This window comes from Nannospalax galili, unplaced genomic scaffold (assembly GCF_000622305.1).
Source record: "Nannospalax galili isolate Female #2095 unplaced genomic scaffold, S.galili_v1.0 scaffold32, whole genome shotgun sequence".
NCBI lineage: Eukaryota > Metazoa > Chordata > Mammalia > Rodentia > Spalacidae > Nannospalax > Nannospalax galili.
In genome coordinates, this window is record NW_008335297.1 from 4942077 (window position 1) to 4968029 (window position 25953).

The window sequence follows — 25953 nt, forward strand, 5'->3', positions numbered from 1 at the left end:
GGAGTGAGGTGGGGAAATCAGAGGGGGCTTCCTAGAGGAAAGGATGCTGGAGCCAGGCCTTGAAAGATGATTTCAGGTGTGTAGGGAAGAGAATAGGGAGGCAGAATTTTCAGACGGTGCTTGTGAAGCTCTGAGGGACAGGTAGTGACATTGAAGTTTCATGTTGGGGAAAGTTAGGAATTGACCTCATGGGCCAGAGGGAGCCATGGAAGGCCTGGGAGCTGAGGAGCAAACAACAGCTATGGTGATGATAGTGGAAGCTGGAGTGTGGTATCTGACAGACAGTGACTGAGTGTAAATTCCCTTTCCTCTGTCATCCTCATCTTCACAGCTGTTCCATAAGACAGCCAGGATGGTATTCCCTATGGTAGAGGATATGTTGGGCTGCTGTGAGTGGCAGACAAGGGCTCAGCCTCTGCCTCCCAGGCACTAGAGAAACCACCTTGTGGAGGCCCTGAGGAAGTTACTCTACCAGCTGCTCAGGTAGTTTCCACTTCCTCTGAGATTCTCTTTCCCCTGAAGTCCTAAGGACCACATCTGATCAGAGGACAAACACCTTGCCTGCCCCTAAAATCAAGAAGGGAAGGAACCAGAGAGTCCAGGTTCCCTAGTTTCTGAGACACGTATGATTATTGGTCTCCTCTGTCCCTGCCTCTGTACTGTGCTAAAAGACCTCTAGAGTGGATCCTGGGTTGTCAGGGAAAAGGTCCAAGAACAACTAACTGTGCAGGTTGTTCACTGCACAAAGGTGCCCAACCAAGAGGACAAACAGGGACAGAAATCCAAACCACTTTGATAGCCAAGCCCTTCTTTCCTGGTAGAGGTTACATCCTCCAGAAAAGGGAAACCTTTTTTTAAAATTTTTATTTTTTTATTTTTTTATTTTTTTTATTAACAAAGGCTTTCATGAGATCATAATGACCTGGTGGGAAGCTGTGTCAACAACACTCCTCTTGATAGAGTTCTGCCCAGTTCTGAAAGCTGGAGCTCTTTTTATTTTTAAAACTTAAAAAGTATACTTATTAATGTGTGTGTACATGTGTGTATGAACATGTGCTTGCATGCCATGGAATGTGTGTGGAGATCAGAGGACAACCTGCAGGAATTGGTTTTCTCCTTCCACCATGGGGGTCCTGGGGATTAAACTCAGGTCATTAGCCTCAGTGGCAAGCTCCTTTACCCACTGAGCCATCTCACCGGCCTTGTATCTCTTTTTAAAGCTGCATACCAGTCTCTCAACTTAAGCCTTAGCAAACTGCTCAGCCACAGACACTGCTTTTTGTGGTTAAAAGCAGGGACTTTGAAAAGAGGAAGACTTGGGAGAGGATTTCAGATCTGTTGGTTATCATCTCTGACACAGCCTTCCTGAGTCTACTTCACCTCTCTCAACCTCAATTTCCTCATCTGTAAGCATTCTAACAGCACAGACCTCCTTGGTTGTTCAAAGACTTTAATGAAGTCATGCCAGTACAGCAATTAACATACTACCAGTGTCAGTAAATGACAGTTGTAAGAAATGCCAGCGTCATTGGCTTGGGAGCTGGTGAAGAGTATGTAGTCTGTGCTTTCCTGGCAAGAACAGGAACTGGAAAACAATATAGACATGGAAGTGAAGGGCTGGGTGTGGCAGGAGGATTGCCATGAGTTTGAGGCAAGCCTGGGATACATAATGAGTTCCAGGCCAGCATGGGATACACAAGACCTTGTCTCTACAAACAAACACACAAGAAAGAAAAAAGGAAGGAAGGAAGAAAGAAAGAAAGAAAAAGAAAGAAAGAGTGATGGGAGATGTGGTTCCGTTGACAGAGTGCTTGCACAAAGCCCTGAGTGTAGTCCTTAACACCAAATAAACCAGGTGTGATAGGGCACACCTATAATCCCAGCACTTGGCAGGTAGAGGCAAGAGGATCAGAAGACCAAAGTCATCCTTGGTTATAGAGCGAGTTCAAGGTCAGTTTAGGTTACACAAGACCCTGTCTCAAAATCAAAACAATAAACAAAAAAGAAAAAAAATGGATAGAAAGGAAGGGAAGTGCCGTAGAGGGACATTGTTGGCCTGGAGATCATCAGGGAAGGAGGCTTGCAGTTCCCTCTCTTCCAGCCCTTGCTTCTCCCCAGACAGTACCCTCCCCCGCACGCTAGCAGTGATTTTTGAATTGAGGAACCTGACCCTGTGAGATAACTCCAGATAACTCTTCTCCTTGTTCTTCCTCCAGCCTCCACCGCCTTCTTACCAATGTTGGCATAGGCCTCCCGGGTCTCTTCATCTCCTTCTATGTCCCCCAACAGCTTGCTGAACTGGTCGCAGTTGATGGTGTCTGTGTCAGGCTCTGGAAGGGGAGAACCCCTGGGATGAGGTGGGGACAGTCTGGGAGGAGGACTGGTGAGAAGGAGGGAGAGGAGTACTCCAGACTGTCCTGGGTTAGGAGGGAGCTTGGGCTGGACTGGGAGCTGTCTGTGGTGCTGACGGCTCATCTTTCCCTGGCCTGCAAAGGCCTGGGGAACAGGGCCTACCTGAGCTGAGCTCGATCTCTTCCTCCCGAGCCAGATCCATCTGGTCATAAAAGTGGTAGAGGTGTAGGGGATCAACATCACTGTTAAGGAGATCCAGGTAGCTTCCCTCCAGAGTCCCCAGCTCCATAGTGGCACACAGGCCGCTGCCTGGGAGGAGAGACAATTCAGACCTCTCATGGGGTGTTGAGCAGAGGCACAGAATGAACACCCACCACTGTTGAGGGCTGGTAGTTGGAGCTGAAGGACATGAACATAGGGGCTCCTGTAGTTGGGGAAGGAGTTTGAGTACCAGATGTAAGGACTTAGGCAAGTTGCTTAGCCTAAGTACCAGTTGTGTGGGGAAAGCATGCTCCCTTGTGGAACCTTGAAGAGCCAAGGGTGGTCTGTGTGATGTGACACACAGAAGCCTGTTAAAGAAAGCTCATTGTTTTGAGGGGTATCAGAGTGAGGACTCCACCAGACTGAATTCTCTTACCACACTATACCTGTTCCATTCATGTCCAGATCTCTTCTTGGCTTGGGACTTCCCAGTGTCCACAGAGCCATGCTTGCTGTATCTCTGCTGGCTTAGAAACTGCTTCAAAAGTCCCTCATCTGGGACTTTTCCCTTTCTATCAGTTCCAGAAGGGACTGGAGGCAGAGATGACTCTGGTCACCCCAGTGTGGAAAAGGATCCTCTGCAGCTGCCCCCAGCCCAGGGCAATGGCACAAGCCAGCTCACTACACGTGTGGAGTGCTATCCTCAGTCCACTCAGCTCCCTAGCCATATGCTAGCTAATCTTGATTGTCAACCTGTCAGGATCTAGACTCACCTAGGAGACAAGCCTATGGGCATGCCTATGGAGAGTTTCTAGATTAGGAAAATTGAGGTGGGAAGACCCATCCCAGCATTGGATGGTCGGTTTCACAGGCATCACCACTTGAGTGTCACTCACACCTCAGTGACTTGTATTTTTGTCTCTCAGATGAGGAACCAGGTTTAAGGAAATGAGTAGCAGACCACATCTTCTTTTGCTACCCTGGGAGGTGCCCTTGACTAGGGAGGGAAGGTGTGGGTGGCAAGACAATTTCTTCTGAGGAGATGCTGGGGCAGCAGGGGAAATATCTTTTTGGTGAATAGGCAGTATGTTTAGGTCTTCTGCAAAACTACCCTTCCACTTTCCACAACCCGAGAAAACGTCCCCAACACTTTGCAACTATGAGTTCTTTTTTTTATAAAATATATTTTATTATTTTTATTTTATGTGTATAAGTGTTATGCCTGCCATGTATGTAAGTGCACCCATGTTGTGCAATGCCTACAGGAGGACAGAAGAGGGCATAGGACTCCCCAGAATTGGAGTTACAGATGATTATTAGCCATCATGTGGGTGCTGGGATTTGAACCTGGGTCTTCTGCAAGAACAGCTAGTGATCTTAGCTGCTGAGACATTTCTCCAGCCCCCCACATAACCATTCTTAACCCCCATCATACTTTCAGCTACGGATACATTTCCAGCTCCATTTCAGAGTACAGTGGCAGGGTTTAGGCTCTTAAAAAATAATTAATTTTTATCTTATGCGTATGAGTGTTTTGCCTGCATTTATGTAAGTGCACTCTATGCATGCAAACCTGTGGAGGCCAGAAGAGGGCATTGGATCTGAAGTTACAGTTGTTGGTGGCCATGTTGGTGCTGGGAACTGAACTCAGAGCCTCTGAAAGAAGCCAGTACTCCTAACTGTTGAGCCATCTTTCTAGCCCCAGAGTTTAGTTTTTTTTTTGTCTCATTTATTTTTTTGGAAGCAGTATCTCATTACATAGTCAGACTAGTCTGTAATCTACTATATAGTTCACTCTGGTCTCAGACTCACTATGTAGTCCAGGCTGGCCTTGAAGTTGCAACAATCCTCATCCTGCTTCTGCCTTCCAAGTGCTGGGATTACAGGGGTACAATACACATAGAGCTACATGGCAGGCTTTGAAAGAATATGTGTACAAACTGGGCTTGTCTCCCCTCCCCTCTCCCTGCTTCTTGCCCTCCTTCATGTATCCAGGCTTCTTGGCTTCAGAGATAATGTGACTACCCCCCTCACACTCCTCCACCATGCCTTCCCCACCACTATGAACTTTACCCTCAAACCATGAGCCAAAATAAACTCTTTGTTCCTTAAGTTGCTTTAGCCAGGTATTTTGTCACAACAAGAAAATAATTAACCCATAAAATCTCAACAATATGGTAGTCTAAACCAGACCCTTATAATGACCACACCAGATGACATGCTAGCATGGACAGGAGAAATTCCACAAAGTCCTACACCTAGATGAAGAACTACAGGCAATCAATGGCTCCTGAGAGAGGGAGAATAGGTTTTCTCCAGGGATGATGATCTCCTTGATAGGTTATCCAATTCCATGTGGTCAGTTCTTAAATGCACGTACATACGAGCATTTTATAGACTTAGTAAGTTATGTATATTCATATATATTTATTTACAGGAGAAATAGAAAATTGAGAGGGAATAGGGATACTGTGGGAGGAGCTGAAGAGGGAGAGGAAGAAATGGAAATGATGTAAATACATTACTCATGTATAAGATTCCAAAAAAGTTAAATTACCACTAAAAAATAAAAAAATAAAAATAATAAAAATAATTAGTTTTAGTAACATGGCATTGAGTGAATGGTAAGACACGGGACATGCTCCAACTCCAGATATGCAGAGGGTCACAGATGGGAAGGAAAAGGCAGAACAAATGATACAAGAACACACACGTGCAAAGGACCCCTTAATGCACTGTCATGGGTGCCCAAAAGGGCACTAAAAAATAAAAAAATAAAAAAAATAAAAATAATTAGTTTTAGTAACATGGCATTGAGTGAATGGTAAGACATGGGACATGCTCCAACTCCAGATATGCAGAGGGTCACAGATGGGAAGGAAAAGGCAGAACAAATGATACAAGAACACACACGTGCAAAGGACCCCTTAATGCACTGTCATGGGTGCCCAAAAGGGGAAGAGGAAGGGAATGATCGAAATACTATGTGAAGGAGCAGGGCATAGAGGTGGCAGGAGGATCAGGAGTTCAAGGCTGTCCTTGGGTACTTATTGTTCAAGATCATCCTAGGTTATATGAGACTGTGTCACAATGTGGGTGGGGGGTACTGGAGAGATGGGTAAGCCAGTAAAGAGCTCTTCACACAAGCAGGAGGGTTTGGCTTCCCAGCACCCACAGAAAAGGCAGGTGTGGTGGCACATGCTTATAATCCAAACCCCAGAGAGGTGGAGACTGGAAGATCCCTGGAAGCTTACTGGCTAGCCAGTGCAGTTAAATCAACCACCTATGGGCTCACCGAGGACCCTGTATACAAAAATAAGGTGGAGAATTGGCAAGATGGTGTAGAGGGTAAGTGCACTTGCCATGCAAGCCTGATGACCTGAATTCAATTGTGAGAACCCATGGTGGAAAGAGAGAGTGGCTCCTGCCAACTGTCCTCTCACCTCCAGATGTACCCCCTCCCCCCAACCTCTTATAGGAATCACTTTACAATATAGATATCTCTGGACAAATGACTTTTACCTAACCTTGCAACAAAAAAGTTAATCTTATCTTGCTTTTTTATAATGTAGGCAAGCTCAGCGAGCCTTGGTCTCCTCTTGTGACCTGGGCGTGCAGCCTTAATCCCTCACGACTCTTCCTTGCCCTGAATAATGGACATATATGTATATTTTGCATATCAATCAGGCAATGGTTGCAAACAGCAGATGCTTGTTGGAAGCAATAAAGATTACCCTGTTTGTGTTGCAAACAATAGATGGGACTGAATAACATGTTTGTGATTGTGTGTGCTAGTCTAGTCAGTAGGGGTCAAAAGGGACATAATCCTTTGATAAGACAGTTCCATCTTTCCTTCCCCATTTCATGCTAGATATACAATTTCAGTAAAAGAAAAATCTAGCTCTTTGTGAGCACAGTTCTGGGAGTAATCTGAAGGAATAGGGTCTCAGAATGGTTTGAGCTCCTCTTGGCTAAAATGGATGCTAAGAGTCAGTCTGTCTTTAGTCAAGTATTGTTATTATGTGATATCACATCGTAACCGCCACACCCCACAAATAATAAAGATCATCTTTTAAACAAGGTGGAGAGTGATTGAAGACATTGACCTCTGCCCTCTATATGCGCTTATACACAAATGCACTCATGCATACACACACACACAAACACATGCATACACACAAGAGAGAAAAATACGTGCAGAGTAGGTTGATAGTACTCTGAGCTGAAGTGTTCAATGAATTCAAGATGTAAAAGCTCCTGAAGTGTGAAGAAAAGGACAGGATAAGTCAAAGCACAGGCAGTTCTATGGAGAGTACTGGTTCACTGTGGTTCACCAGCAGGAGCTGCCCAGAGCCTATACCTGGAGATGCTCAGAAAGCTGGAAGTGAGTGCACCTGCAGTCCCAGCTATGCACGAGGTTGAGGCAGGGGCATCATTTGAGCCAAGAGTTCAAGATCATCTTGGGCAATATGGTGTAGGCCTCATCTCAAAGCCAAGGTGAGGAGAAGGTAGTATATAATGGACAATTCAGTATATGAAGATAATAATATAAATGTTTGTATATGTTTACATGTGTATGTGCATGTGAGTGCAGTGCCCACAGAATCCAGAAGAGGGTGTTAGATCCCCTGGAGCTGGACTTATAGGCAATTGTAAGCCACTTGACTAGGGTCTTGGGAACCAGACTTTGATCCTCTGGAAGGGTAGTGAAGTTCTCTAAACCTCTGAGTCATCTCTCCCACTCCAATATAAATTTTTTAAAAGGAACAAGTCAGCTGGGCATGGTGGCACACACCTTTAATCTTGGCACTCAGAAAGAAGAGCAGAGGCAAGTAGATCTCTGTGAGTTCAAGGCAAGTCTAGTCTACACAGAAAGTTTCCAGGTCAGCCAGGGCTACATGCTGATAACCTTGAGACCCTATCACACACACACACACACACACACACACACACACACACACACACACAAAGGGAACAGGCTGGGGCTGGAGAGATTGGCTCAGTGGTTAAGAACACTGACTACTCTTTCAGAGGATGTGGGTTCAGTTCCTAGCACCCACATGATGGCTAACAACTGTCTTTAACTCTAGTTCCTCGGGATCTGATGCCCCTTTCTGGCCTCCACAGGCATTGGACACACATGGTGCACTTACATACAGGTAAGACACTCACACACGTAAAATACAAATAGATGAAAAAAATTAAAATGAAAAAGAAACTAGCCTGTGCTCTCACCACCCTGTAAGCTGTCACGGGAGTGTGGGGGGGTCCTCTGTCCCAAAGTTCAAAGGAGGAGATGAAGACTTGGACTTGGTCAGGGGGAGGCAAGTGCTATGGGCCAAGGAGGAAGTCCTGGTTCTCAGACTGCATTGTTTCTACCCAGCATGGGCATCCCAGGAACACAAGACAGAGAAGACCAACAGAAACTCTTGGGCTCACTCAGGACTTTCACTTCCTTCAGGGGCTTGAGGGGATCTCAAGAGATGGAGGGGCACTGACGCACGTAAGCTATGCTGAGACACCGGGCTGGGGCACTTGCCTAGAATTTGGGAGATTTGGGGTTCCATCATCAGCACTGAAAATAAAAACAAAACAAAAAGCAATACTGAGGTTCTGGGCACTTCCTTTTAAGGCAAGAAGATTGGAAGATGTGTGTGTGGGGGGTGGGCAGGGGGTAACAAGTTTCATGTCAGGAAAGGTCTGGAACTATTATTGTTGTTTGGCTCTAGGGTGCTACTGTGAACAGTAGACTGTTCTGTGTCACAGGAGCTTGGCTTGAAGCATGATCTCAAAGCCAGGGGTTGAATCAGTCCATAGTCTCAGTGGTTTTGTGTCTCAAGCCTCTCTCTCTCTCTCTCTCTCTCTCTCTCTCTCTCTCTCTGTGTGTGTGTGAGAGAGAGAGACAGAGAGAGAGAGAGAAAGAAAGAGAAAGAGAGAGAGAGAGACCTTTACAATATATCTTGGCAGAGCACATGGTCAGTTATTGCCAGCAGCCCCACTATTCCCAACTGTCTTCTGCCTGGCTGAGACTATGGCCCATTCAGCTCCTGGTTTGCAACCCTTTGCCTTTGAGACCATCTGATTTCTCTCTGCAGATGATGGTTTAGGACGGAGGGTGACTGGTAAGGGGAGGTAGGAGTAAGGTGCTTGGGAGAGTCTTCTTTGACAGAGGGGCTGGGAGAGGACTAGCCTGAGGACCCCAACTGTCCAGAACCACAGGGATGATACAGGGAGCAGGAAGGCTGCAGCCTGTGGGGGAGCCAGGCACGCCTCGCAGCTCCCTTGCCAGCTTATAAGGAAAGGTATTAAGGGCAGCTGTTTGGGAAACTCAGACGCAATCTCCCTAGGTGTCCCCATCCTGCTGCCAAATCTGGCCTCCCCGTCTGTGTACTCTCAACCATCTCAGCTCCCTAGCCCTTTTGGGCTTAGACCAATTGGCCTGTGGTGGGATGCAATGACCTCAGAGTAGGAATGCTGGAAACAGAAGATTGATTGCCATCAATCCACAGGGCTTCTCTATAGCGGGGTTGGGGCAGAGGAAGCAGGGTGAACCAACCCTGGGAACAGCTGAGTTCCCAACAGACCAGTGATAGGATCAACACAAGAGTCTTGGACCCTGCAATCTGACCCTGCTCTGCTCTGGCAGGCTGTGTGATTCTGGGAAAGCCCCTTCCCCTCACTGGTTCCTAGAGCTGTCATTTGTTAAACAGGAGGGTTGTAGGAGAGCAGCGGCTTTCAGGTGACATTTTATAAGGATCTCAGGTCCTTTACGGGGAAGAAAGCTGTTGTTTGAAAGGGCATTGAGGGGCCCAGAATGTCTTTCCTCAAAAAGGGGCTTCACAGAGCACTGTCTGAAAACATAGCTGTACCTGAGTGTGGTGGTGAAGGTCTAATCGCAGCTGCTCAGAAAGCTGAGGCAGGAGGATCACAAGCTTGGGGGCAACCTCGGTTACATAATGAGACCTTGTCTCAAAAAAACAAAGTGAAACAAACAAAAAACAGATTCACGCTTGATGGTAGAAGCTTACAATACTAGTTATAAGCTGAGGTAGGAAGTTTGCAAGTTCAAGACCAGTCTGGGCTACATAACAGAAAGTTGAGAGCTAGGGGTTTATATAATTCAGTGGTAGAGTTCTTGCTCAATGTGCTCAGGCCCTGAGTTCCACCCCTAGGTCCACAAGACAAAAGAAGTCAAAAGCAAACCCCCACAATCCACTGAGTGCAAGGAACCTCCTCCAAAAGTCCGACTTCATGTTGCTCTGAGAATGGCAAAAGGTGGCAGACAGGAAAAAAGGGCAATAGTTGCCAGAGGCTTGGGAGGAGCCAGGGAGGGGAGGAGCACTGCCAGGATTCATATGCTTCACTACACACTTGTCCAAACCCATACAATGTACCCCTACCAAGACTGAGACCAAACTTTGATTTTGGACTTTGGGTAGGCACCCAGGCAGGTACAAAGACACTGGTGGGGTGGGGGGTAATGGGGGAAGCTACAAAGGAGTGCAGTGGGGGGGGTACACATGCAGTATGTCATGGGTGGGATAATTTATATCTTCTGTAAACCTAAAACTGTATTAAAATTTTTAAACAAACTAAAGAAAACTGAGGCTGGGGAGATGGCTCAGTTGATAAAGTGCTTGTCAGACAAGCTTGAGGAAGGAACTGAGTTTGGATCCCCAGAGCCCACGTTAAACAAACAAACAAAAAAGCCAGGGGTGGGGTGTAGGGTGGTACTGAGAGATGGCTCAGTCAGTAAAATGCTTGCTACACTAGCACGAGAACCTGAGTTTGGATCCCTAGCGCCCATATAAAATGCCGAGCATGATTGTGTATGTCTGTAATCCTATGACTTTCCAGGGGCTACAGGAAGATTCCCAGAGCTCACTGGCCAGTCAATAGAGCCAATCAGTGATCTGCAGGTTCAGTGAGAGACTGTTAAAAAAAATAAGAGCTACATATAGAGGAGGACACTCAATGTCAACTTTTGGCCTCCATATGCACTCACACACAGGCGCCCATGCACCCACATGCACATGTGCACTCACAAACAATCATGAACACACACACAGATAGAGAGAAGAGAGAGAGAGAGAGAGAGAGAGAGAGAGAGAGAGAGAGAAACAGGGAGAGTGAGAGAGAGAAAGCAGGAATGGAGCTCCTGTAGTTCTGGGAAGCAGAAACCAGAGGATCCCTTGAGCTCACTGGCTGTCCAGCCTAGCCTCACCTAATTGGCAAGCCCAAGGTCCCAGTAAAAGACCCTCTCTCAAACACTGAGGTGAGGGTCTGGAGAGCTGGCTTAGTGATTAAGAGCACTGAATGCTCTTGCAGAGGACCTGGGTTAGGTTCCCAGCGCCCACATGGTGGCTAACAAACGTCTGTAACTACAGTTCCAGAGGATTCAATGCCCTCTTCTGACCTCCATGGGCATTGTGTGACATGGTTGCACTTACATACATACAGGCAATACACTCATACACATAAAATAAAGATAACAAATAAAATATTTTAAAAAATTAAAAAAAAACAAAACAGGTGAATGTCTCCTGGAGAATGGCACCTAACATTGACCTCTGGCCTCCACATGCAAGGGCACACACATGTAACTGTACTTGTATACACAGAAAGAAAGGAAGGAATGGAAAGGAAAGGAAAACAAAGGGAAGGAAGGGAAGAAAACCAACGATCATCCCTTACAACAGCTCCCGCCTGGCCTCCAGGGTGCTCTGATTACATTCAGCACATGGAGTGGACACCAATGCTATGCAGATCTGCCCTAAGGACAGCCCACACACCCACCAGCAACTACAGCTTACCGTTCACAGTAGGTCTCTGAAGGAAGGATAAAGCCCCTTCTCTAGGCACTAGGGTTTGATTGTGTCTTTCAGAATTAATGTGCTGGACACCTAATATTCAAAATCGTATGCTGCTGGTATTTGGAGGTAGGGCTTCTGGGAGGTAATTGGGGTTAGATGAGGTCAGCATAGTGGGGCTGTTATGGTGGATTAGGGGCTTTCTAGAAAGAGGAAGAGTCTTGAGCTCACTCACTTGCTCTGCCTTGCCACATGACACCCTCTGTCACATTAGGATGCAGCAAGAAGGCCCACAACAGGTGTCTACACCATGCACTTGAACTTCCCAGTGTCCAGACTTTAAGGTCCATTCTCTATTTTTAATGTTTTATTTATTATTTTTATTTTATGTGTATGAGTGTTATGCTTGCATGTAGGAAAGCGCACCATGTCATGCAATGCCCATGGAGGACAGAAGAGGCTGTCGGATCCCCTGGAACTGGAGTTATGAACAGTTGTTAGCTGCCATGTGGGTGCTGGGATTCAAACCCAGGTCTTTTGCAAGAACGGTCAGTGTTCTTAACTGCTGAGCCATCTCTCCAGCCCCTAAGGTCCATTCTTTACATTATGATATTTGGTTATAGCAACAGAACACAGGCAGATACCAGGAACAGATCTTATCTCCTTGCCTCAATTTGGGACACCTCTGAGAGCCAGTCCCAAGGCTCCCTGGGGGATAGGCCACCATCTCCATAGTGACTTCCTCATAGCCTCTGTCCAGTTCTGCCTCCTTGTCCCCTCCAGTGAAGCCCACTGAGTGACCCCAGGCAGTCTTTGATATGCAAATCTCCAGCTTGGGGGGTTGGGTTCCAAGAGAGTCTCATTTCTGAATTTATAAATCCATTTCTTTCCAAATATGACTTGGAAACCACACAGACCCTCACAAAGAACACCACTGTAGCTGCCACCAACACCCAAGGAAAGCCCTCACCTGTGTACTCTGAACTCCCTATTGGAGACACCCACCACATCAAAACTTGGAATATCTTAATTAACACAAAAATGGAACAGCTCCAGTTTGCACAGCCTACTGAAAGGCAGGCATCTGAGTCCAGGACCAAAGAAGGGGGAAGGGGACATACTGTGAGAACTGTAGGTGGAAGATGAGGGGCTGCCCCTTGCCAGCATAAGAACCTCTGCCAGCTCCAGGCAGCCCGACATGTCCCAACATTTTTAGTGGCAATCAGTGACTTGGAACAGAATTCAGAGAATTTGCCTGAAAGGGAATTGACACCAGGTATTAGGAAGGGAGGAGGGTCTTGGGGCTACAGTTAGTAAAGCCAGGTCCCAAACTCCAGTCCTGACCCTGACATGAACGAGGAGCTGACTCTGGCTACCAGGAGCTGACAGTGGGGTCCCACTGATGACAACCTTCGCCTTGAGTATTTCCAGGCAGGGATCACACACATAGCATCCTGTGCTCACATCTAGCAATTCCTTTGGATTTGCAATATATTTGCAAATATGCAGGATTCTGCATATTTTTGTGTGTGATAGTGTCATGCTATGTAGCCCAGTGTGACCTGGAGCTTGCAGCAATCCTCCTGCCTCAGTCTACTGAGTGCCAAGATTGAAGGTATACACTACCACACTTGGCATTCAGCCTGACATTTTCTACCCATTAGGGGACACCTTTGGGCTTTGATACCTGACAAGTCTGAAACTTGAAAGAGCTTGGCCCTGTTTCCCTAACATTTAACATTTAATTTGTGTCTCTCCTTAGTGCAACTGCCAGATTCATTCTCCCCAGCCCCCTCTCTCCCTCTCTTTCTCATGCTGGGGATGGAACCCAGGGCTATACCCTCAGTCTTTGTTTGTTGTTTTTCTGGGAGTTTTGCTTTTGAGATAGTCTCCCTATGCAGCACAGGCTGGCCTGGAATTCACAATCTTCCTGCCTCGGCCTCCCAAGAGCTGGGATTAACAGTGTACACTACCATGTCCAGCAGGAATCTGCATTTAATGGAATTCCCTACCCACACTTGCTCTCTAGTGATGCTGAAGAATAAGGGAGGCAGGGGATGGAGAGATTGGCTCAGAGGTTAAGACCACTGGCTGCTCTTGGAGAGAACCCCAGTTCAGTTCTCAGCACCCACATGGCAGCTGTCAACTGTCCATAACTCCAGTTCTAGGGGACTCAGTGCCCTCTTCTGGCCTCTGTAGGTGCTGCATGCATGTAGTACACTTACGTGCATGCAGGCAACACACATATAAAATATAAATAAGTAAATAAAAGTAAATATTAAAGAGAAGGAAGACTTTATCTCAAAGTTCACGAGTCTGCCCACTTACAAGCAGACTTTTTCCATTTTTCTGAGTTTACCTTAGAAAGTCTCTCAGCTGCCCTCTGTGGCTGTGAACTTGATCTAGTGACCTGTCCCTCCATCTGGCTTTCACAACAGTCTCATCTTTCCTCGAGCTCAGTGTCATCCAGCCTATCCTAGACCATTATTTTGATACTGCCTGATCTGTTTACCTTAGTATTTTCCTTACACTAACATCTTAAATAAATTTAAATGTGGGTTTTGTTTGGGAATGTGTTTTTGAGACAGGGTCTCACTCTATCTTTTGGTAATCCTCCAACTGTAGCCTCCCTCAGTGCTGGGATTACAGGTGTGCATCACCAAGCCTAATTCAAATACGTTTATTTAAAAGAAAGCTAACTGGGGCCAGTGAGACGGCTCAGTGGGCAGAGGTGATCCCAGGGACCTACACAAAGGAAGGAGAAACCTGATTCCCTCTGACCTTCACACTCTCAACATGGCACTAGCTCCCTCCAATAAATAAATAAATAAAAATAAATAAATGTAAAAATAAATAAAATTTGAGGTTGGTATGGTGGTTCATGCCTTCAATCCCAGCACTCAAGAAGCACAGGTCTGTGAGTTTAATCAGCCAAGTGCCCACCAACAGTGCCTAGGTAAACAGCATGCGATCTCTCTCACATTCAGAGCCATGGAACAACAGGGATGAACCTGAGGATGCCGTGCTAATGAAAGAAGCCAGACAGGAACGAGGAGAGAAATGCCGAGGGCTTCACTTACATGAAGCACCTAGAACAGCTGAAATCAGAAAGAGGAGTGGGAGTCACCAGGGACCCAGAGAAATGGGCAGTTGTTATAGCTTCATGGGCCAGAGTTTTAGTTTGGGATGATGAAAAAGTTCTAGGGATGGAGGTAGTGATGGTTTCAGAACACTATGAATATAATGAATGTAAAGTTTGTATTATATACTTTCTACCATTATTTTACTAAAAGGCTTTCTATTATGTCCTTAAATGGAAACAAAACAATGTCACCTGCCACCAAAATGAAAAAAATGTTATCAAATATGTCAGCTTCCCTAACACATTGCTAAGGTGGGTATCACAAGCCTGGAATTCCAGCACTCAGGGAGCCTGAGGCAGGATGCCAAGTATGAGGCCAACTGGGCTACAGATTGAGACCTTAGCTTTAAAAAGTGGGGATAGGGAGTCAGTGAGATGGCTCAGTGGGTGAAGGCATCTGTTGCTAAGCCTGACAACCTGAGTTCAGTCCCCAGGACCCACATGGCAGATGTACAGAACCAACTCCTGAAGATTGTCCTCTGATCTCCACATGTGCGTGGTAACATGTGTGCCACCTTCTCCACATAATAAATAAATAAGATGTAAATAAAATTTTTAAAAGAGGAGGAAGAGGTGGAGGAAGAGGAAAAGGAGAAGAGGGAGAGGAGGATGAGAAGAGAGGAAGATGAGGAGGAAATGAAGAGGAGAAAGAGGAGGAAAAGGGAGGAAGAAGAAGAGGAGAAGAGAGAGAGGAGGTGGAGGAGGAGGGGGAAAAGGAGGGGGAAAGGAGGAGGAAGAAGTAAAGAGCAACAGGAAGAGAAGAAGGAGGTGGAGCACTAGTCTGGTTAGGACACTGACATGTGAACCTGGACTCCATTTGAGTAAGGATAGAAAAACTCTCAAGACTCTCCCCTGCCTCCTACCTGATGAGAACCACCTTTGCTCAGGTGTGCGAGTACAGCAGTCTCTAGAAAGCTCCCTTCTGCCCACAGCTTCCTCTGTATCATAAGACTTGCTCCTGATACGTGCATTTTCTCAGGTGGTTTCCTAAAGTGCTCCTGTGAGTATCAGACAATCATCTAGGGATCTCTTGTGTTTTACCCATTTTGCAGAGGAGCCATGGAGAAAGGAAACCACTTACCGTTCAGGGTGACTGAAAGCAAGCCTGAGAGCCAAGCCTAGCCACTCCTCTGATTGCCCAAGATTGCTACAGGGCCTTGGTACAGCATCCCCCAGTTAATTTCCAGAATGTTTGCAAAATGAATTCCCTGCCTCCTCAGACATTTGCTGTACTAACCGGTTGAACTTTGACACTCTGTATTCATAGACGTTCACACTGAGTGTTTAGGCAACAGACTGGGCTCTCAGTACCTGGGTTCAAATCCTGACTCTCCCAACTGCTTGCTATGTGGCCTTTGACCAAACAAAACATAAACATATTAACATATATAGGTGCATATTATTATATACAATCTATAATGCTATTATAGATTATGTGTATTAGTCTATATAAAGTGTTATATATTATATAATTATAAAAATAAATTAGGGGCTGGAGAGATGGCTCAGTGGTTAAGAACACTGGTTGTTTTTGCAGAAGACCTGGGTTCAAATCCCAGCACCCACATGGCAGCTAAAAACTGTCTGTAACTCCAGTTCCAGGGAATCCAATGGCCGATGGCCTCTTCTGTCCTCCGTGGGCATTGCATGACACAGATGCACTTACCTACATGCAAGCAATACAACACGCATACACATAAAATAAAAATAAATAAAATTAAAAAAATTTAATATATATTAAAAATAGCAAAACACCACCCTCCAGATTCACTTTCTGTGGATCACAGAGATAGTAAGAAGGTGGTATATTTCTCAGGGGAAGTCACTAGAATCACCTGGGAAAGGTGATTTAACCTGAAGATTCCCAGGCTCGGCACCCAGGGACTATGGGAATAACTGGGTCTGTGCTTAGTATCCCAAAGGCCAGCCTGAGACCTTGGGGTAGGGGCTTGGGATCCTGGGGGTGGAGCCTGATACCTTGGGGGGTCTCCTGAAACGTTGGGGGCAGCCTGAACCTGTGTACAGTGCTCTCAGGTGATTCCCAAGCTTGGAATGCTGGGACCTCCTGCTCAGCCATCTCTGTGGGCCCCTCCCACCCATATGCTTCCTGATCAGGCTCTGGGGTTTGGAAGGTGATTCCCCTGCAGTCCCTCCTTCTCTGCCCTTGGCTCCTCCAGGTCCAAGGGCAGAAAGCCCCAGTTTCCTTGATCCGCCTGGGGAGGGGTATTTATTTATTTACTTATTTGGAAGCACAGATTAGAGACCTCCCTCCAAAGTGGAGAACTCCTAGATTTGATGGGGCCGGGGCCACTGTGGAATCCTAGGTGAGTGTCCCCTGTACAGTGCGGCCTGGGGCAGAGAAGGGGAGCTGGAGGACTCTGAAAACGAGTGCGTGCTTAGAATCCCATACAAAGGTAGACATGGTGACTGCAGTTCTAACTCTCTGGAAACCTAGGAAACCCCTATCCACCCCCTTCTGCCCCTCTTAGTACTGCTCCTTAAAGAATGTGGCTCTGGACCCCAAAGTAATTCAGATGCCTCTACATCAAGATGGTCAAACAGGTGAGGGCATCTCTAGGGCCCCTGCTCAAAAGTCCCCACCAGAAAGGCTCTGTACCCAGACTCCAGGGTCAGACATAGTATGTTTCAACAGGCAAATGGAGGCTCAGTGAAGGGTGGCTCTGGTCCAACGTCCCAGGTCCTTCCCGGTGCTTCCTGGGTGATCCGAGACTGACAGGGCTGGCAGGGCGCTCTGTCTGCACCCCAGCACTACACCAGCAGACGCTCCTGCGAGGCTGCCTCCGCCGCGTGCCCCCACCGTGTGCCCTCGCTGCGTGCCTGGGGCACCAGCCCAGCCCTGGCTCCCAGATCCCAGTTCCAGCGCTAAGTCTGTCCAGTTCCACTCCCTCCAGCCTAGCTTTGTGACCTCGGGCAGGTGGCTGCCAGCCCAGGAACTTCGGATTCCCAGTCTAACTTTGGCGGCTGCAAAGGGGACCTTGGGGAAACCTACCTGGGTTGGTGCCCTTGGCTCCTGCGCGCTGCTGGTGGCCTCTCCTTGCTGCCAGTTCTGAGGCTTGTGTGAGCTTGGGGCAGGCGTTCTTCTAGCCACCCCACCTCCCCCGCTGCGGCCACTCTTTTTCCCTTTCACTTTCTATCTTCACGTTTGGCTTTGGACCAAACAGCAAGCACCCAGGCCTCCCCTAGCTGCGCCCACCACTTGCTTTCTCAGAAGCATCTGCTCGGCACCCAGAGTTTGCTAAGATTGAGTATTCCCAGAGGTCCCGCCTCCCAGGGTCCCAGATCTGAGCTGGCAGAGCTGAACTCCCGGCAGGTACTCTATAGACCCGGGCTTTCAGGCAGCCCATCTCCCCCACATAGCCCTCTATTTTCTATTTCTCTCCCACTCAGCTCAACCATGAAGGTGACAAGCTGCTCCTGGGGTACCTGGACGAGACCCACTAGCTGAGCCATACCCAACGCCAGACACCCTATGTTCCCATTGCACACCCACAGTGCCAAGACCCTGCCCTTCCTCCTCCAATCTTCATTCAATCTTGGGGGTGGGGGTGGGGTCACTTCCCTTTCCCAGGCCTGGATTTCCTCATCAGCACTGAGGAGTTGGATCAACCTTGGCTCTGACCTCTCTTCCCACTCTGAACCACTTCCCACCCTGAACCACCAGCTTGGAGCAGTTGAGCTGGGACATTTGTTAGTTACTACACTCCTGGCATTTGAGGTGAGTCTGAATATAGGGGGTCCTACCTGTTTCACCCATTCAATAACAGCAGCACCATTCACACAGGGTTTCTCTGATGCTCTTCAGTTACTACAAGTTACCGAGTACTAAGCTGAACTCTGTGATCTCTGCTGTTAACCCACCACACAGACTTGAGCAGCATGAGGAAAAGTGAAACTCAGGTTAGCAACGACAGTTCGGGGACACACCACGCACCCAGCCAAGAGTGCAACTGGGTGTCAAACTCACTGTGCTGTCTTCAGAGCAGGTGCCACATGCTACAATCAGTTCTAAACATCTATCCCTGTCCCCAATTCTCAAAAAGCACTTGGAGACTGGAGAGAGGGTAGAATCTGCCCATAAGCCTGGAGCTCACCATTGACTTTTGGAGTTCCAGTCTTCCTTCCCAGGGATGTGGTGAAGGTCTCTTACAGGGGCACCCTCAGTTTACCCAAATACAGAGCTGGGCTTGGGATTCAGCTCAGGGGTAGACAGTTTGTCTTGAATGCACAAGGCCCTGGGTTCAATTATTGGCTGTGTGTGTTTCCGGGGAGGGGTTGGAGATAGACCTGGTAGCCTCAGGCAGGACCTTGGGGTTGGCCTTGGCTGGGTGAGGTCAGCTGCCTTCTGGACAGCTGAGTGCTGACAAGGTCCTCTCCTTGTCAGGTGCCTAGCTGTTGCCAATGTCTCTCAAGTGGAAAAAGTGTGTTCCACACCTGGTTCCAGACACAGACTTTTCTCCTGACCCTCACTGCCAGTTCACAGCATGGTTTCTGTTGAGGTGGAAGCCTCCAACACCTCACTGTAATTAAAGAAGCTCTCTTCTCATCAATTTTATCCACCCCACCTTTTTACCTTGGGACTCTGGCGGGTAGGACCCAGAAGGGCAAGGAGCCAGGCAGCGCATGGTGTCTGGAGCAGACTGAGACAGCTGTGCCAGGAGTTGAGCTGCCCCTCCTGGTATGCTAAGCCTTTCCAAGAATGTCTTCGGATGCTCAAGTGAGAAGCAAGCCGCCTCATCACTTGCCTGTCTCCCTACAACAGTTAGGAACCTAGAGCCCCGGCCAAGCTCAGTCAGCATGCAAAGGAAGCAAGCAAGGGACTGGCTGAAAACTCTCCCCAGACAAGGCAGCCCAAGCAGTCAGATTTCCTGTTTTTGGATGCCCTCTAATTTGCCCATGCTCCCTTAGTTCCCCCACCCCTCCCAGCCCCCCTTGCTTCTGATGTTAATTTCAGTTCCTTATTGTGGACCAAATTGGGTGACCACAGAAGGTTGCACGTTGGCTGAGACATTCTGAAATGATGATCTCAATGGACCCACATGGGTGCCAGCTACTGTCTCTGCCATTCTCTGCAGGATGGGGCCAGCATCAGAGCCCCATGCACACCCCAAGACCAGAAGAGAGCTTCTGTTGGGGATGGGGTGACTCTTAGGCTCTGCTTCTGACTGTCACCCCCATGGGCATAGCACACTGCTTTGGATTTTTCTGGAGGTTATGAATGTCACACCCATCATTTTTATTCCAATATATGTTAGACTGAACCAAATTGCACACAGAGGAGTGTTAACCCTAATAGGGTAGCTGGAGAGCCAGCTGGTTCGGAGTGTCACACAGATGTGATGATAAAACATGGACTCACATGGGGAGAAAGTGTAGCTTTTCAAGTTTCTGCCCATCCTCCAGGTGGCGTCAGGGAGAAAGTCTCAGTTTGGGGCTAATCTGTTGTCAACACCTCTCGAATGCAACATCTCCCTTTTCCTGCAGACCACAGCTCCCCACTGGGTATCTGGCTTGAATCTAATAACACTGGCCTATGCTTTGTTTAGGAAATATCTACTGGGGTTAGGGCTATTGTTCAGTTAGTAGAGTGCTTGTTTAGCGTGCACAAGGGCCTGGGCTCAATTCATACAAACTGGACTTGGTGGTGCATGTCTGTAATCCCAGAACTTGGGAGGGGAGGGAGGAGGATCAGAAGTTTGAAGTCATCCTCACTTACACAGAGAATTGGAGGCCACCCTGGCTTATGAGACTCTGTCTCAAAAAAAAAAAAATCTACTATTTGGACATGGCACACTTTTTCTTCCATTATGACTGGAAATAAAACTTCCTTTGAAAATGAATTACAAATGAGAGTGGCTATTGAATAAATACTAGTGTGGATGGCATACAGAAAAGGCACAGAATGTGAGGATGGCACTGAAGTGAATGAAGTCTGGGGACCAGCGACAGACAGAGTACCAGCTTGGGAGACAGAGGTTGACTGTTCCTGGCAGGTTCGTGACCTTAGCCCCCTTGATTCCCATCTGTGAGCCTTTGTTTCCCCATGAGTAAAGTGAACACTATAATTGTCCTTGCATGGTGACAATTTTGAAGCCTTCATCATTGCTTGTGAAAGTCCCAGGGAGGAAGTGGACAACAAATGAGAGATGCTAAGAGTCAATTTGAAACAGCTTTTGTTTGGCTAAAAAAAAAGTCAGAGTAAGTGATAGAAATCCTAAGGTGCCCTATTTGCCTCCATGACCTGGTGCTGAGGAGAGGTACCACTGACTGCTGCTCTTGAGACATGTAGGGGTTCCTTTTTGTACTTATAGGCTAGTTCTGAGGTCACCCAACTACCCTAAGTCCCATCACAGGGCAGGTCTGTGTTAGGGCAGAACTTGGAATAAGGGTCAGCCCAGCCTGGATGCCTCTGGCTGACCATGGCAGCATCTATTACCTGTCCTGTTAATAGTCTCTTTACATCTTCCCTGACACCCCCAGATCCTAGACCTACAGGCCACAGGGTCCAAGTAGAAGCATGCCCTTGCCTATGTATAAGGTTTCCAAGTAGGGTAATGACAGGTGCCACCTGTATGTTCAGTAGATGCCAGAAGCTACTCATCAGCACCCAGAAGGATGATGCTGGAGATGCAGATCTATGGTACTCATCAGAGATCAGTGAGGATGGAGAGATGTGAGGAAGGGGGCAGGATAGATGAGACATCAAATGAAAGCCTCCAAGGATGAGGGAATGGGGATGAGGAGTGGGAAGGAGGGGCCAAGCCAGCCCTAGGTATTCTGTCGATGTTCTACGAATTGAAGCACTGTCTAGGAGGTTGGGGAGAAAGTTCTTTGGTAAAGTGTTTGTCACACAAGCACGAAGACTTGATCTCAGATCCCTAGCACTCACATAAAAAGCTGGTATGGTGGGATGGACCTGTAATCCTAGATAATCCTTGAACCAGGGAAGCAGAGACAAGAGGATCACTGGGACTTTGCTGTCCAGCCTCTCTTGCCCAATCAGCAAACTCCAGGTTTAGTGAGAGACCCTGTCTCAAAAATTAAGGTGGAGGACCAGGGTTCAGTGAGTAAAAGCTTGCTGTCATGCCTGACAATCTGAGTTCCATTCCCAGAATTTACAAAGTTGGAGGGGAGAACCGACTTCCACAAGTTATCCCTCTGACCTCCACATGTGTACCACGGCATGTGCACATGTGTGCGTGCTCATATACATACACGTGTGCACACACACAATGTAAAAATAAGGTGGAACATAATTGAGGAAGACACTCAAAGTCGACCTCTGGTCTCTGCACACATAGGTGTGTGCACACCTGCACACACGTTCATGCACATGAAAATATACACACACACAACACACACAGAGCACCTATCTAGCCAGGTATAGTGAGTGGCATAAAGTTTTAATCCCACCATTCAGGAGGCTGACATGGGAGGATCACGAGTTCCAGGCTAGCCTCGACTAAACAGCAAGACCCTTCTTCAATTTTAAAAAGAAAAACAAAATTATCTGCATTTTTGCTAGTGTTCCTCTAAAAGACCCACCCCACAAAGTGCGGCAATTCTCCTGGGCCCACATCTGCCTGATATAGTGGCGCCTCCTCTGACTGAGGCTGTTCTTGGTGCTGTGAGCTTCAGTCTTGCCTGGGGATGAGGATTTCTTTGTCTCAAGTCAAGATCTAGCATGAATGAGGGAGCCCACTGGCAACGGCCAAAAGCTTGCTAAGTTGCCATTCTAGAGTCTTGTGTCAAGTCCTAGGGAGGGGGCGGGGGACTGGATCTTCCAAGTAGACAGAAAGACAGAACTGAAGAAAGGACTGGGGTGGAGGAGAAGAAAAAGAAACGAGAGTAGTAAATAAAGACATAGCGGATAGCTAGGATGGAGGTGGAATTTTGGGAGTGAGGATGGCAGGAAGACACCTAAGAACGCCACCTCTTGGTGGGTGGGTGTGTAAGTGAGTGCACTGGTTGAAGGGGGTAACTAAGTTGCTATATAAACAGATGAATGGGTGGGCAAACAGAAAGATTGATGAATTGGTAAGTATACCAGTTATGTACAAGGAGACAGCATATAAAAGGCTCTATTGAGTCCGGCATGGTGGTGCTCACCTTTAAGCCCAGCACTTGGGAGGTAGAGGCAGACAGATCTCTGAGTCTGAGGCCAGTATGGTCTACATAGTGAGTTCCAGGCCAACCACAGCTACAGGAAGGCTCTGTCTCAAAGAAAGAAAGAAATAAAGGCTCCATTGAGAAGGGAATTTGAGCTTGTGGGCAGATGAACCAGGTACACCGGGGGACAGATATGTAGGCAGGCAGGTGACTAGAATTAAGTAAGGGTTAAATAAGGCTCCAGACAAGTCACTAAAGGTAGCAGCAACAGGAATCAGAAATAATCCCTAGCTGGGTCAGGTGCCAAGCTCCAAGGCAAGAAGATCCAGAGCGGGTGCAGGGAAAACCCATGGGGAAATGCCAACTTCCGGGAGCAAGTACTTCTCGTTTTTGTTTTTGTGACTCTTGGGGGTGAGAGACCACAGGCTGACTGCTAAGAGGCAGGTAAGAGTCCTCGTTGAATTCCAGTTCTTTCCAGGAGGTGAGGAGACCTACAGCTGGGAGCAGGACAGGAGCTGGGAAGGAAGCCCGGGGAAGGGAGGAAGTCAGGGACTCTGCAGGATGTTCATAGCTCTTGCTTCCTTCATCCTGACCTCTGAATGAGGAAGGAAGCTGGAGGGAGCACCTTTCCCTTTCCAATAAGTCAGGCAACACCCTAGAAGAAGCCTTTATTCCCAGAAGGGAATTCATACAAGGAAATCCCAGAGACACCCAAACAGCCAAATATAATACAACCAATACAACCAAAGAAAGCCATGAATCCTAAGCTTGGCAGTCCAGCCTCAGCCCAGAGAAGGGAGATCAAAAGGCCTCCTATTCATCTGTAAACCTGAGGCTGGAGCTGCCCTTTCTGTTCACTCTGGGCTATGGTCACCTCAGACGCCAGCCTGATGCCACCGAGTCTGAACCAGCTTCCTATGGCCTCGAATGCTCATGCCTCATGTGGGATGGTATCCCTGGACCATCAGAATGGCAGCTCTGTCACTACTATAATTTCCATTTTACTGGGTGCTTGTAAACTGAGTCCAGGAGTGGTTCCAGAGTGCTCAAAGTTGTATGACTTGGAGCTGGGATGTACCTCAGTTGATAAAAGTGCTTGCCTATCATGCAGGAATTTCTGGGTTCAGTCTCTAGCACCACACAAACTGAGCATGGTGATACATATCTGTAACCCCAGCACTTGAGAGGTGGAAGCAGAAGAATAAAGAGGTCAAAGTCATCCTTGGCTTCATAGGGAATTTGAGGTCAGAACAAAAACGTGTTTTCTCAGCACTCAGCGCCCTGGCTGCTCCAGGCTTCTTCAGTGCTGCCCAGAGCCAGGCAATGCCCTGACAATTTTCTAGTTACCCCTGACTATAGTTCTGAGAGAGTTTGGTTCCTCCCATGTCAGAGATGAAGAAACTGAGGTTCAGAGTGGTCCTGTCACATGGTTTGTAGGTAGCAGGGCACATCTGCAGATCCAATCTGTCCTTCTTCATCAGAACCCTTTCTAGTGCTTAATTCCCAGCCTCTGGCTACCCTTTCAGGAGTTTTCAGCACAGCCAACTGACTTCTGCATGAGTCTGCTTTGATTTCCCATTGAGCCCACTGAATTCCCTGAGGATGAGGCTGTGAGCTCCAGACTCACTTGAACTTTTCCAGGGTTGGGTGAACACGGGGTGCTCTGTGTAGTGCAGAGCCAACCCCCAGCATCCCTCCCTAGACAGGGTCTCTGCACAGTTGCAGTGAGGGCCTGGCACCACCCAAGGGCCCTTCTGAATCATCAAGCTGACTGCAGTTCAGTGATTGCTCATCTATCCTGGTAGATTTTTACTGGATTCCGGGGTTGTTCAGAGGAGGGAGGAAGTGAAGCAGAAAACACTACAATGAGCCACACTCTTGAGACCCAGTAGGCCCTCCCTAGCTCCAAGGCACATGGTTCTTAACTTCTCTGGGCCTCACTTAACTCACTTGTAAAGTGAGAATAATAGTAGTGCATGGCCTATATACTCAGTCACCCATCTCCTCAGCCATCCTTCCTTTCACCCATCCATCCATACACCTGCTCACCCATCCCTCTATCCACCCAATCATCCATCCGTCTATCCATCCAATCATCCATTCATCTATCCATTTACCTGCCCACCCATCCCTCCATCCACCCAACCAATTACTCATTTCTCCATTCGTCCACCCATTCATTCATCTGCCCACTCATCCCTCCATCCACCCAATCATCCATCCATCCATCCAACCAACTACCCATCCATTCATTCATCCACCTACGCACTCCCACCTACACACTCCCACCCACCCATTTACCTGCCCATCCACCAATCCATCCATCTATCCATCCATTTATCTACCCACCACAACCCATCCATCTATCCATCTACTCACCCACCTATCCATCCACCTTCAGTCACCTATCCATCCACCCACTCACCTACCACCCACCCACCCACTCACTCATTCATCCATCTACCCACTTACCATCCATCCATTCAATCATTTGTCTATCCACATACTCACCTATCCATTCTTCCATTCATCTACTCACCCATCCATCTATCTTACATCCCACCTATACATTCACCCATCCATCTACCCATCTACCCATCCATGCACTCAGCCACCTACTCAACTACCTATCTATTCATCTGTCCATCCATCCTTCACCCCATCAATCCATCTATCTATCCATCCACCACTCCTTACCCACCCATCTACCTATCCTTCCACCCACTCACCCCAGCCATCCATCTACCCAACGTTCAATAAACATTCAATAAATGCATATTGCACGGCTACTCTGTCTTCGAAGCAACACCATATTGGGCATTTGGAACATATAGTGATAAAAACATAGATCCATGTCTGTGTGGAGCTTCTTCACAAACACAAACAATATACAATATACAACACACAAAAATACAGAAATAAAAAATATGGATGTAAAAAAAAGAGAAAGTCAAGCTGGGAAGGGAACTCAGTGTGTGTTGTGTGTGTGTGTGTGTGTGTGTGTGTGTGTGTGTGTGTGTGTTAGGGGATTAGAAAGGGGATCGTGCAAGGGTGGGAAGAGATCTTATAGGAGTTAGGGAAAGGGATGAAATTGAACACATGTCATAAAAAGAGAAGGGCTGCTTTTTGGGGGGTAGATGAGAACTTGCCAGGGGACGAACCAGAGGAGTCAATAGGGGGCATCAGTAGAGGGGGATGAGTTTAAATAAATCATGATTCTTATGCATGAAAATGCCATAATGAAGCCTGTTACCTTATATGTTCTTTAAAAAGTAGTGATAATATTCAGAAGAAAAAAAGCATAGAAAACAGAGAATTTGC

At 47.5% G+C, this 25953-nt stretch overlaps 1 protein-coding gene across 1 annotated transcript in view; it reads right to left on the reverse strand.

The window, feature by feature from the left end:
• Positions 1-25953, reverse strand: part of Ciita (class II major histocompatibility complex transactivator) — a 56414-nt gene that overhangs the window by 27404 nt on the left and 3057 nt on the right. Inside the window, exons 2-3 of the mRNA XM_008829930.2 lie at positions 2515-2661; positions 2235-2330 (exon numbers count right to left, since the gene is read on the reverse strand). Coding sequence (XP_008828152.1) covers positions 2235-2330; positions 2515-2661 — 243 coding nt within the window. The remainder of the gene's footprint in view (positions 1-2234; positions 2331-2514; positions 2662-25953) is intronic.